The 14,512-nt window shown below is 43.6% G+C and overlaps 1 protein-coding gene across 3 annotated transcripts in view; it reads right to left on the minus strand.

Annotated features, from left to right (window-relative positions):
* The window catches only part of LOC142243177 (occludin-like), a 163,782-nt gene that overhangs the window by 94,067 nt on the left and 55,203 nt on the right, over window positions 1–14,512 (minus strand). For all 3 annotated transcript variants that reach the window (XM_075314834.1, XM_075314820.1, XM_075314826.1), the window contains exons 2-3: window positions 2,387–3,109; window positions 2,142–2,303 (exon numbers count right to left, since the gene is read on the minus strand). In XM_075314834.1, coding sequence (XP_075170949.1) covers window positions 2,142–2,303; window positions 2,387–3,094 — 870 coding nt within the window. In that variant the 5' untranslated portion in view covers window positions 3,095–3,109. The remainder of the gene's footprint in view (window positions 1–2,141; window positions 2,304–2,386; window positions 3,110–14,512) is intronic.

The raw sequence follows: 14,512 nt of genomic DNA on the forward strand, positions 1-14,512 counted from the left end.
TAACATTAATGACAACTTGATCAGGGTAATTTGGATGTTTTTGGTTGTCATTATGATATAAAAGAGAAAACACACTAGCTTGACAATAAACACCTTCACTCATCCACTAACCCTGAGTGGAAAAAAAGATTTTGTGTTATCATTCATATTCTGTGAAGAAAGGCCAAGAAAGCAAAAAATCTGCCGGGGTATGTAAACTGTTGAGCACAACTGTAGGTCAGGCTGTCAACCAGTTACTAAGAACACCCATTGGACTCCTAATCTAAGATTAAAATGCTATTTTAACCTTTTCCCATAAAATTATTTATTGATGTTCCCACATCTATTGTAACACTAGTTATTAGGTATATAACAGAACAAGCATAGATCCCTAACTAAAACATAACATTTATTGATACTGTTAAAAAATGCAAACCACAATAATTTTAATAAATTATTAATGTTAATAATTTAATGAATAATAATGTTCCCACGCCTACTCTATAACATGCTGCCTATAGAATGGGCAGAATTTTTATGGTGACATGTTTGCATGACCTATGTTGTCCCTTTAGCCCAGGGTTCCCCAACTCCAGTTCTCAAGGCCCACCAACAGTGCATGTTTTCAGGATTTCCTTAGTATTGCACTGCTGTTAGAACCAGCACCTGGGCAGGTAATTACATTAACACCTGTGCAATACTAAGGAAATCCCAAAAGCCTGCACTGTTGGTGGGCCTTGAGGACTGGAGTTGGGGAACACTGCTATAGCCATCTCACTTTTTTACTGTATATTTTGGTTAACATTAAAGGGAACCTGTCACCACTTTTTCGGCGTATAAGCTGCGGCCACCACCACTGGGCTCTTATATACAGCATTCTAACATGCTGTATATACGAGCCCAGGCCGCTGTGAGAACATAAAAAACACTTTTTAATACTTGCCTAATGGTCGCGCGGTTGACCATATGGGCATCTCAGTTCTCCGGTGCCAGCGCCGCCTCTTTTGGCCATCTTTGTTCTCCTTCTTCTCTAGCCGCGGTGTATGACGCGTCCGACATCATCCACACTCGCCGGCATTTAGGGCCTGAGCAGGCGCACTTTGATCTGCCCTGAGCAGAGCAGATCAAAGTATTGTAGTGCACCTCTGCAGGACCGGCGAGTGTGTATGACGTAGACGCGTCATGCACACAGGCTTCAGAAAGAGGACGAAGATGGCCGAAAGATGCAATGCTGGCACCGGAGAACGGAGACGCCCATATGGGCAACCGCACGACCGTTAGGTAAGTATTATAAAGTGTTTTTTATGTTCTCACAACGTCCTCGGCTCTTATATACAGCATGTTAGAATGGTGTATATAAGAGCCCGGTGGTGGCTTATACGTTAAAAAAGTGGTGACAGGTTCCCTTTAAGCTCACTGAAAAAATTAGTCATCTGAATTCGTGAAGTATTCGTTTTTTTGTAAGCCATATATTATAGTGCAGTACAGGACAGAATGAGGACAGAATAAGACACAGGAATATAAGTAACTTGATATATTTATCCCTGTATATTGATTATCCATAGTTTTATGATTCCATCATGAAATATGTTTAGCTGCTTGCAGCCTAAAAGACTAATGAATGCGTATTTTCCAAATATGCTTTTGCTGCTAGAGTTGTAACAAGTTACAACAGGAGTCCATGGCAAAGTTTGGACCCAGGCCACACTCCGCAGCGATCGTTGTCATTAGCAGGTCAGTTCAGGACATGGAAATATTTTGAGTATCACAAAAATTCCTTAGTCTTCTCTAAGGCTCTATTCTCCTTAAAAATATGCTAAAACTATGGCTCGGTAACGTTGCGTGCAATACAGTAGCATAAAACACCAATATCCCCCTTCCTTGAGAAACAAAATGAAACTCCATACATTATATTGCAAGATGTCCCGCTATAGTTTATGCTTTTCAAGTCAATTAAAAAAGTATGCTGGCACATATCGGCCACACGTAAAAATATACAGCACAAAACAAAAGAATAAAAAACAAACAAAATCCACCCAAACAATGAGGAACAATTGGAGAAAACAAATCCTCCTGACATCCTCCATATTTATAGAAATTGTGACATCAGGAACATAGCAAATATAAATTACGTTACAGGATAAGTGAATCAGATTCCTTACCCACTCTTCAACATTTGGACCTTCTTGATATGCTTCAAATGGCTTATCCCAGTAAATGTTTGGTTCTCCATAGCGCCAGATCTTACTTCTTGTCTTTTGGGCAAAGAAGGATATGACACACAGAAGAATGACTACGATAAAACCGCACACTATGGCAATGGCCTGTCATAAAAAAATGCAACACTTGAAATTACACTGCAAACAATATCAAAACATTGTTTTCCCATCCCATTAAATGTTCTTACCTCCTGTGGATCCACCATGCAGTAATGGTACAGGTACTGATTTACAAAGCCTGGTCCAGCTGACACTGGACTGTATATCTGGTTGCACATTGCCAACATCTGACTGTAGTAGATGTTGCCACCCATCTGTGCTCTTGGATTGACCCCAACAATATAGACAATAGAGGCGATAAGGTCCATTGTAGCTAAAACAGCACTCAGCACTACTACAGCCAAAAAGAATTTACGGGACCGAGATCCACTAGCATTAGTGACACTTGCAATGAAGATCCCTAACACTGCTATGAAGGTTAAAATACTCATAGCCATCATAAAACCACTTGCAGCTTGAGGATTGGTCATCCCATAGCCATAGCCATACCCATAGCCATAACCATTTGGGTATCCCATTCCACCCATTCCACCCATTCCACCCATTCCACCCATGTAGCCAAGCCCTCCATAACTGTATTGCCATGCCAATGTTGAGGCCACACAGGCAAAGATTGCCAAACACAGAAAAATGACAATGGCCTGTAGAATCCGCACAATACGAGGAGGAGACTTCCACTTGTAGAAGTGTTGTGGCAGCACATCTTCCATATAAAAGGAGTTAGGATGGACTGAGTTCATGTGGTAAGCATATGATCCAGGACCATGGCTGTTCTGCTGAATATAAGTTGGTGGGCTGTAGTCTGGGGGGCTGTCGTAGCGCTTCTGACTGTACATGTTGAGGTTGGTAACCTGTGGGAGAAGTATTAAGATGAAAGCTAGTAATCTATTTGAATTCTGTAGTTATTAGAGTGATTTCTCTATGTAGTTTCTCTGTCACGTTTCCTTTCTTATCTTGGGTATTTCTTATTATTTCTTATAATTCTTACATTTTTTTTTTTGCTACTTCCCTTCTATTTGCTCTTTTTGATATCTTCCTCTCTTTGGCTTTGTTTCTAATCCCTCTTTCTTAGCTCTTTTTTGTTGTCTCACTCCTCATTAAGCTTTGATTCCTCTACTGAACCAACTTAAGTGGTTTACCCTCAAAAAATTGGCTACAGGTAGGAAATAGTATGAAATAACAAAAACATCACCTGTTAAATTGCCCACTGCTCTTGTGGTCTCTGACAGACCTTGTTTACGTGGCTACAGCAATGTATTCCTCATTTACCTACATGATTAGAGATGAGTGGACCCGTGGATGTTCGGGTGCTGGGTTCTGCCAGACATTAGATGCTCTAATTCTGATATTTTACCTGGCTGTTCCCAGTTGCCCTGGTGCAGTGGCAATCAGGGTAATACTTTTGGGATTGATGTCAGCTGTAAATTGACAACCTCAAGCCCAGGGGTTAGTATTGGATAGGTGTCTACAGACACCCCCATTACTAACCTGGTAAGTATAGAGTTAAAAAACACACATAGGGAAAAAAAAGTTTATTTGTATAAAGATTCCCCCACAATCCCTTGTTCACCAATTTATTGAATGAAAAAATATACTCAATGTTCCAACATAATCCAACTGGTAAATAAACACTCCCCTACACTCCCTCGTTCACCAATTTAGTAACTAAAAGGACATCCTGGAAGTGTAATCCAATAGAGTAATATCCCAGGACGCCCATTGATTTCTATAGAGTTGTGTTCTGAGAACATTCTCATAAAGAGGCCCCAGTCAGCAGCAGCCCGAAATTTCTCATGAGTGGTGATGTCACTGAGTTACTGTCGTTACCGCTCATGAGAAATTCTGTGCCTGCCATTGAACGGGAGTAACCTATGGAGCCTCATTTTGAGAACATTCTCACATCATAGATCCATAGATATCAATGGGGTAGTAGGACATTATTGTATTACGTCAAAACTTCCAGGATTTCTTTTTAATTATTAAATTGGTGAACACGGGAGTGTGGGGGACTGATTATTCACTAATTGGATTACATTGAGAATTTTTTATTTCAATAAATTGGTGAACGAGGATGTGTAGGGAAGTGTTTATTCAAATAAACTTTTTTTGCTGTGTGTTTTGATTTTTTTCTTGTTGTGCTGTTTACTGATTGGGTTAATTTATTTTATATTTTGAGAGATCAGACTTTTACGAATGCAGTGATACCAAATATGCATATTTTTTTTTATTTCTTAATTTTTAATGTGGTAAAAGAGGGATGATTTTTACACTTTTTGTTCCTACTTTTTACTGTATTTAATAGTCCCCTTAGGGGAGTTGAACCTGCAGTGGTCTGATCCCTTGTTCTATACACAGTAGTTTATCAGCATTGCTGTATATAGTAAAATTCCCAATCACCTATGAATGACAGTTAATGATGAGCGAGTTTCGAAATACTTAAATTCGCGATACTCGTAACAAGTACTGTCTAATACTCATGTATTCATTCCAAACAGTGTGTGCAATGCAAGTCAATGTGGAATACTCAAAATGTAACGAGTAACTCGAATGCCGTACTATTCGTGCGAGTAGTGAATAGTACAGAATTCAGGTTACTCGTTACATTGCGAGTATTCCCCGTTGACTTGCATTGCACACACTATTTGGAATGCATACGCAAGTATTAGACTGTACTCATTACGAGTATGGAAACCCCCTCATCATTAATGAAAGCCACAGGCTGGTTTTCACCAGAGTACTGTAGTAACAGACACAGGGGTCTTCTGCCTGGCTGTCAAAACAACATATTGGTGTCCCCCAATCATGCCGATGAGGGGTCAGAACAGCACACCTCCCTGCCACTGAGCCCACATGACAAGCAGGGATACAACTTATGACATACCCAGTACGTCATGTCATAAGTCATTAAGGGGTTAATCCTAAAAAAATAATCTGACTATAAAATGACATATACAGGAATGAGAATTCAGACAAAACAAATAATATACTGAATAGTTTTAGAATCTTAGCTTGGATCATTGGATGCTTGGATTTGAAGTCAACCAAGGTAGCGCCTAAATAGTTTTTATGTCACAGTAACTTTTCTATGTTACATTTGTTTATGTTGCCATGCAGCCAAAACAATAGCAAATTTCTGAAAATGTTGCACACTGATTGCTGAAAAGGAATTTGTCAATAGGATAGTCCCCCTGAGCAGTCTATATGGTCATAGAAAGCGCAATAACGATTCATTGATATCTGCGATTCGATGTCTTAATCTAGAGAAATCCATATTTTTCTAATATGTAATTGATCTGTTAATTTCTATGGGCAGTGTGAGATTGCACTCACTGAATATCATGTGCTTGCTGGTCTTCAAGATAGCTCAGGAAGACTTTCCATTTAAAAAGTCCAGCAAGTTTATTCACAACACAGATAAACCTCTCCAGGAACCTAAACACAAAGCATCTTCTGGCTTAAAGGAACATAACATGGTTTGCTTGACACCATTACTTTTTAGACCAGAGAATCTTCTCTGACGACCTTGGGCATCAGCTGTTGAAACACTTTCTATCACTGTCACCACACCATTTTTTTGTCAACCCATCTCTTAGATACACCTCTTTGTCAGACCTCTGTCTCCGTGACCTACTCCACCGATTAGAGTGGTAATGAGACTCACTTATAGTTGAATCTACTGTCTGATCTGTCTCTGAGTTATCTAGTATTGTTCTGCCTTCGTCCGCGTGTGAGCTGTGTGGACTCCGGCATACAGCTAACCTTCATCCACTGTTTCAATAAACAGATTGTGTTGCCTTTAAGTCTTTATTTATTAAATGATGATGGATAGGTGGATGATCATAAGAAATGGATGATTAATTGGTAAAAACTATAACAAAAGATACAAATCCAAATCAGTACAGGCATATCACAAATAACAGAATGACATACATAGTAGTACTGGTATTTACAGAATCTGCATAACATAGAGAGCAATGCATATGACTGAATACAACATTTACACTGCTGATGCTGCCCTACACCTGCTCTGCATGTATCATGGCCTATGTAATCTGAGTAGAGCCACTGTTACTTTACAGTGCCTACATAACAACTGTACACATATTCTAACATAAATATGTAGTTTAGTACAATGATTCCTACCGGGATCCACTAGTCAGGAGGAACGATTGAAGAAAAGGAACTGGAGCCAGCTATAGCACCTCTTAATCCTATGGAGACACCAAGACATCTGCGTCTCCAACTCAGGAAGGGAAGGGAAAGGGGCAGTCCAAAGAAGTATCTTTTCCTTAAAGCAACAGGCTCCAACCCACAGAAATACTGTGGAGATGTATGAGGAAAACACTTAAACCATAGGAAAGCCAACAGTGACCTCTTGTGGGCAACAAACGATATTACCCTTATCCTATTTAATGAATAGAAGACAGAACACTCCCCGCTTGGCGTTAACCAATGCCACTATTGGACTCCTGAGGGGATAACAACAACACAAGTTCAGTGACTGGTCTGGTGAACAGTTTGTTCTCTCCGAGCTTGCTCACTCTGACCTCTACCTTGCGTACTCTCCCATCCTTGCTGGGAAAGGGTTTGGTGACTAGGCCGAGTGGCCACTCATTTCGGTGTAATTGACTGTCCTTTACAAGTACCACATCGCCAAGTCTGATGTTTGGATGGTCTTTCTGCCATTTTGTTCTGGTTTGCAGAGTGGAGAGATATTGTTTCCTCCATCTGTCCCAAAAGGCATTGGACACGTTTTGTACTTGCCTCCATTGTCTTCTGTAGAGGTCTTTCTTGGTGAATTCTCCAGGTGGAGCTCCTGGGACACAGGTTTTCTGTGTAAGTAACATGGCAGGAGTAAGAACTGTTGAGTCTCCAGAATCTCCAGAAAGAGCTGTCAATGGCCTAGCATTCATGATAGCTGTAACTTCGTCCAAGAACGTAGTCAAGCTTTCGTGGGTAAGTCTGGTGTTTTCTTGCAAGAGGATAGAATCTAGAATCTTGCGTGCAATTCCTATCATTCTTTCCCAGGTGCCTCCCATGTGCGAAGAGTGTGGCGGGTTGAAGGTCCAGGTGCATCCTTGCTCATCTAGGTACCTCTCTACATTTGTAATGTCTAGATTGGAAGGGATTTGGAGTTCTCTTGCTGTTCCAATAAAGTTCGTGCCTCTATCAGAACGAATGTGCTTCACAGGGCCTCTGATAGCGATGAAGCGTCGAAGTGCATTTATGAAACTTGAAGTGTCCATAGATTCTATTACTTCGATATGAACAGCTCTGACAGACAAACAGGTGAATAGAACTGCCCAACACTTTGCTTCGGCATGGACCTTCCTAGTGCGTCTTGTAGCTACGGACCAGGGGCCGAACACATCCAGTCCAACGTTGGTGAAGGGGGGTTCAGTACTGAGCCTGTCAGGTGGAAGATTGGCCATCTTCTGGTTTTGAAACATGCCACGAAGTTTGCGACACGTAACGCAGTTGAAGATGAGTTTGCTCGCGCTTCTCTTCGCTCCGACTATCCATAGTCCAGCCGCTCGTAGACTCCCTTCGGTAAACAAACGACCTTGATGTCTCACCAAGAAGTGATGATGTTGAATGAGCAAGGTTGTGGCGTGATGACATCCGGGAATTATTACCAGGTGTTTCTCTGAGACTTCTACCTTAGCTTCTTGAATGCGGCCACCTATTTTCAGCAACCCATCTTTGTCAATGAACGGGTCGAGTTTCCTCAACGCACTGTCTCTAGGAATGGGTAGTCCTTTGTCGAGATTGTCTATTTCCTTGTTGTAGGCTTCATTTTGTACAACATGGAGTATTGTAATCTTGGCTTTCTCTAGGTTGGGAGCAGTAAACGCATGCTTGCAGTGATGCCAACCTTTACTGCATCTCTGATTTGTTGGTAGTTCGGACTTGTAAAACTGAGTCACGTGTAGTAAAAAGGCGATGGCCCTAACAAGTGAGTTCCAGGTTGAGAATCTACTGAACCGATGAGATCCGAGGTGACGTCCTGAAACCACTGTATGAAGAGCTGACACTTGAGGACGAAGGTCGTCATCGACATCTGGATCCACCAGTTCGAATGTATCGGGCCTGCTGATGTAGTATGTTGTCCGGTACAGGAAGGCAGGGCCTGTGAACCATGTAGTGTCCATAAGGTGACTTGGTGCAACGGATCTAGTCGCATGGTCGGCGGGATTGTGATGAGTAGGTACGTAATGCCACTGATCAGGGCAAGTTGATCTTCTTATTCTCAACACCCGGTTGCTGACGTAGACGTAGAAGCGTCGTGTTTCGTTGCAGATGTATCCTAGTACCACCTTGCTGTCAGTGTAGAACTCTGCATCTTTGATCTCCTGATTCATTCCATCTGAGATAAGTTCAGCCAGCTAACTGCAAGGACGGCAGCACAGAGTTCCAGTCTAGGTATCGTGTGTTCACGGAGTGGCGCCAGTTTTGTCCGACTCATGACGAACCCAATATGGATCTGTTCATTCACATCGGTGGTTTTAAGGTATGCTACTGCTGCGATTGCTTTGACTGATGCATCGCAGAAGATACAAAGTCTTTGAGATTCGACTTCTGTGGATGGCACAGGAGCGTATGGTCGGTTCACATGAAGATCGGTCAAGGCCTCGAGAGACTTCCTCCATTCTGCCCACAGGTCTGCCTTTTCTGCAGGAAGTGTATCATCCCAATCAGGTGTCTCTTGGGTGAAGTCTCTTAGCATCATTTTACCTTGGACGGTAACTGGAGCTACGAATCCCAGAGGATCGTACAAACTATTCACAAAGGAAAGGACACCTCTACGTGTGAAGGATTTTTCTTCTTTGCTGATCTGAAAGGTGAAGGCATCTGTCTTCAAGTCCCAAAGTAGTCCTAGGCTCCGTTGCATGCGAAGAGAGTCGATGCTCAGGTCTATGCCCTTCAGATCACTGGAATAGTCTTGAGAGGGAAAGGCTTCCATCAGTTCTCGGCTATTTGATGCAATCTTATGCAACCTTAAGTTGGACTGAGCGAGCATTTCTTGAGCTCTTTTTAGAAGACTGATCGTTGCCTCGTTTGTGGGTGTGGATTTCAAGCAGTCGTCTACGTAGAAATCCTTTTCCACAAAGGATCTGACATCCGACCCGTTCTTCTCTTCACCTTCTTTGGCGGAATTCCTGAGACCGTAGATAGCCACTGCGGGGGAAGGACTATTCCCGAAGATGTGTACCCTCATCCGGTACTCTATGATGTCTTTATCTGGGTCATTGTCACGGTACCAGAAGAACCTCAGGTAGTTTCTGTGTTCCTTTTTGATGAAAAAGCAGTGAAACATCTGTTGGATGTCAGCCATAAATGCCACCGTATCTCTGCGGAAACAGAGTAGAACTTCTAGGAGTCTGTTGTTGAGGTCTGGGCCAGATAGTAGGACATCATTCAACGAGACGTCTTCGCACTTGGCACTTGAGTCGAACACCACTCTTATTTGGCCTGGCTTTTTAGGATGGTACACTCCGAAGATGGGTAAGTACCAGCGTTCCTCAGAGTCTCGTAGTGTAGGTGCGATCTCTGCATGGTTATTTCGGAATATCTTCTCCATGAAGGTAAAGAAATGTTCTCTCATCTCGGGAGACTTCTTGAGCTTGTGTCTGAGGGAGACAAATCGACTGTAGACCTGTTCCCTGTTGTTGGGTAAGCGTTGTCTGCGTGGTCGGAATGGTAAGGGTGCCACCCAGCTGTTCGACTTGTCTTTGGTTATTTCTTGGTCCATGATGTCCAAGAACATCCTGTCTTCTATGGACATTGCTGTTTTGTTGTCCTCTTTGGTCCTGTGGAAGACTGTACAGCCTATGTGGTCTTGTTCGCCCTCACAAGCGTGGTCTTCGTTGGAAGGAACTGCGAAATGACATGGCAGAGGAGTACTGCTTGGTAATTCCTTTACCAACAGACTGTTGTGACATGGTCGGAAGAAAGACGGACGTCCATTTTCTAGTGTGTTGGTGAGCATACTGTTGACTGAGGATGGCTTGTGTGTTCCTCCTAGACAGACATCTCCTATTACGACCCATCCTAGGTCAAGTCTCTGCGCATATGGAGCATTCTGGAAGCCGTTAATGGACTCTCTAGCCTTATGCACGCGTAGCATGTCTCTTCCAAGGAGTAAGGCTATTGGAGCTTCTGAGTCCAGTTCTGGAATCAGGTGAGCTATACGCTTCAGATGGGGGGGATGAGCTGCTACCTCTGGTGAAGGTATCTCGTACCTGTTGTCAGGAATCTGGTTGCACTCCAGTATGGTAGGTAATGATAGGCAGGTCTGACCATCTATGGATTCCACCTTGTATCCGCTTGCCTTCCTCCCCGCCGTCTCAACGGTACCTGAACATGTCTTCAAGGAGTAGGGAGAACCGGGGCCTGCAATGTTGAAACTGCTGAAGAAGATGGACTTGGAAAGAGACCTGTTGCTCTGGTCGTCCAAGATCGCATAGATCTTAATTGCTTTGTCCCTGCGGCCTGCTGGGTAGACTCTGACAAGGCAGATTTTCGAACAGGACCTTCCTCCTGTGAGTCCTTTACAGATCTCCGTACATTGAGAGGTAACCACCGTGGTGTCTTCATCAGTGTTCTTCTGTTTTCCATCGTGTTCTTCTGCTTGCGGCAACACTCGTGTAGGTGGTCCAGGGTGTAAGGCTGTATTGTGATCCGTGCTGTCACATTCTGCACATTTCACGCTAGCTTTGCAGTTCCTGGCCATGTGCGATGTTGCAGCACAGCATTTGAAGCAGATGTTGTGTTCCTTGAGGAAGCCTTTGCGATCCTCTAGAGACTTCTCCCTGAAGGCTCTGCATTTTAGTAGAGGATGTGGTTTCCGGTGTAGAGGACACTGGTTACTGATATCCTGGGGTTTGTTCTCTTCTGGAGGATGCTTACTCTCTTTGTGAGCAGGACCTGAGGAGACAATGTTAGTTTTGTGGACTGCCACGGATGCCCTACTGGGTTTGACACCGGGGGCGGTGGTACATGACAGAGTAAAATCAAAACTAGGGTCATTTCTGATTTTAGCTTGCTGAGCTACAAAACCTACAAATACAGCAAAGGGCGGGAATGGCGCGTTATGTGTTTGCTTATACCGTGAACCGTGTGAGACCCACTTTTCTTGTAGATTGTAAGGAAGTTTTTGCACTATCGGATTGACACCCCTAGCAGTATCCAAGAATGCCAATCTTGGCAAATCTCCTTCCTCTTGGGCAACCTGTAACTCTACTAACAGATCACTTAGCTAGCTCTCTTAGCCTTTGAAAGCCTTTGGGTCCTATCTTAGGGAAGTCATCAATTCTTTTAAACAAAGCATTTTCAATAACTTCTATGGACCCATAGCATTCATCAAGTCTCTTCCACGCCAAGTGTAGACCTTTGGGTGGGTTTTTAATGTTAATGTCTCTTAGTCTTTTGGCGTGTTCTACCGATTCACTACCAAGCCATTTTACCAGGAGATCTAACTCCTCACTACAAGAAAGGTCCAAACCTCTTATGGTGTTCTGGAACGAGGCTCGCCACGACCTATAATTCTCGGCACGATCATCGAACTTTACAAGTCCTTTTGTGACCAGATCTCGACGAGCAAAGAACTTTGCAAAGTCCATGGTGGCTTGGTCAGTGCTGGTGCGAGCCAGTGTGTGGTCGTGTCTATTGTGTGGTGTATCACCATACCTGTAGGGTGTTTCCGCCTTCGGAAAGTCAGCATAGTACCTCCCCGGAGAGGAAGGTGTCTCTTTGTGGTAAGATGGTGGTTGTACCTTCCGCTCTGTGGAATAGTAGTTTTGGTGAACCTCCTCGTGCTGTACACTCTCTTGCTTGAAGCGGTGTAATTCGAGGTTGGATGGCTGGCCGTCTGCGTAGTCTGTTCGGTGAAGCACATCTGAGCTGTCATCTATCCTGGAGTATTGGTAGACGTATTCTGTGACGCGCTGTGCTGGATCCTGCTGGTTTAGGTCCGGCCCAAAAACATCGCTGCGTCTTTCTTCGGGGTGCTCTGCCGCTTCCAGGAACTCTGCCTTGGCTATTGCGGCCGCTGTCTCCTTTTCTATGGCAAGTCTTTCTAGAGTCAGTTGCAGACGTGCACTCTCTGCTTCTTGTTCTGATTGCAGACGTGCACTCTCTGTCTGTTTTAGTTTGAGTTGCATTTCCTGCTCAGCGAAGGAGGACCTCACTTTGGCTGCTTCGGCCTCAGCGCGGGCGACGGCAGCAAGCTCCCTAATTGAGGACTTAGCAGAGCTTGCCCGTGACCTTGTCTTCAGGGAAGACGCTCGGCTGACAGACATTGTGCACTTGGCTGCAGACTACTTTAGCGGGAAACAGAGTCTATTTGCGGACGGCCTTCCGCGTGGTGGAGAGTGGAATGGTGGTTTCTGGCGTACTGCGGTCTAGTCACTGCGGCTGTATGGTGGCTGCTGCGACATCCATATGCGGTACAGCGTGGATGTTAGCGGTCCCGTACTACAGCCTGCGACCGGCTATCTTTACTGGAGCTGGACTGCGCTCTTGTTCTATGTAGCTGTATGGCGGCTGCTGTAATACCCGTGTGCCGTGTAGCGTGGGTGTTAGCTGTCCCGTACAGTTCGTACGATCGCTGCCTGCGACCAGCAGCCCGTTTTTACTGTTCTGCCTTCGTCCACGTGTGAGCTGTGTGGACTCCGGCATACAGCTAACCTTCATCCACTGTTTCAATAAACAGACTGTGTTGCCTTTAAGTCTTTATTTATTAAATGATGATGGATAGGTGGATGATCATAAGAAATGGATGATTAATTGGTAAAAACTATAACAAAAGATACAAATCCAAATCAGTACAGGCATATCACAAATAACAGAATGACATACATAGTAGTACTGGTATTTACAGAATCTGCATAACATAGAGAGCAATGCATATGACTGAACACAACATTTACACTGCTGAAGCTGCCCTACACCTGCTCTGCATGTATCACGGCCTATGTAATCTGAGTAGAGCCACTGCCACTTCATAGTGCCTACATAACAACTGTACACATATTCTAACATAAATATGTAGTTTAGTACAATGATTCCTACCGGGATCCACTAGTCAGGAGGAACGATTGAAGAAAAGGAACTGGAGCCAGCTATAGCACCTCTGAATCCTATGGAGACACCAAGACATCTGCGTCTCCAACTCAGGAAGGGAAGGGAAAGGGGCAGTCCAAAGAAGTATCTTTTCCTTAAAGCAACAGGCTCCAACCCACAGAAATACTGTGGAGATGTATGAGGAAAACACTTAAACCATAGGAAAGCCAACAGTGACCTCTTGTGGGCAACAAACGATATTACCCTTATCCTATTTAATGAATAGAAGACAGAACAAGTATACTACAGTGACTACTCTCTAGGTACCACAATATTGAGCTGACAGAAGATTTGGCATATCTAGATCCTCTGTATTCTCTTTCTGCAGATCTATTTTGGCCTCTTCTTGCAGAGAATCTGTGTCTCTTCAGCTGCGCATTTACCTATCACCATCCTTGGCAAGAGACTTGTCACTACTCCATCCTTTCTTCCCGATTTAATTTCAGGAAGCTGGCCACTTCAACTATAAAACCTGCTTCCTCTGACATATGAGGCAACATTTCTCTTTCTCTGGGCCCTGGTTCAAAAGCAGTCCCAACCTCATACCAATTTGATGAAGTTGTTCTGCAATCTTCCGTCCTTCCACATTCAACTGCCTCAGTTTTTCAAGGTATTCCAAGAGAATATTCTAGGAGAACCCAACACATCTTCAATAGAACCCTTTGTTCCCACAATGACAAATAGAACCATATCAACTTCACAGGGTATCTTTGTTTCTCCTTCAATTCTCACTCTTACAACTCCCGATTTAGCCACAATCTCCTGCATGACTCTTCTATTTCTTCCAATAACTTTCCCCACAAGATTTCTGGGCAGCTGTATGAAATCTTGCATAAACTCCAGCAACCTTCAAGCTCTCTTAATTGCTTCTGTACTCTCTTCAGAAATTCGTAGTGTCCCCTTGTCTTCTTTAAATTTGATTGCAGCGATACCCGGGATTTTCCTAGCTCACTGAATGTTACTTCTGAGTGCTTGTATTGCAAGCCCAATTAACCGTTTCTTCACTACCACCACCACTTCCTGAAATGCTGCAGTCAGCTGCTTCATATGTTTCAAGTGTCTGGTGGCTTCTTCCTTCTTTACATTGATCATCCATGTCATACGAACACATCGTAGGTGCATGTCACTTA

The sequence above is a fragment of the Anomaloglossus baeobatrachus genome, chromosome 1 (genome assembly GCF_048569485.1).
Source record: "Anomaloglossus baeobatrachus isolate aAnoBae1 chromosome 1, aAnoBae1.hap1, whole genome shotgun sequence".
Taxonomy (NCBI): Eukaryota; Metazoa; Chordata; class Amphibia; order Anura; family Aromobatidae; genus Anomaloglossus; species Anomaloglossus baeobatrachus.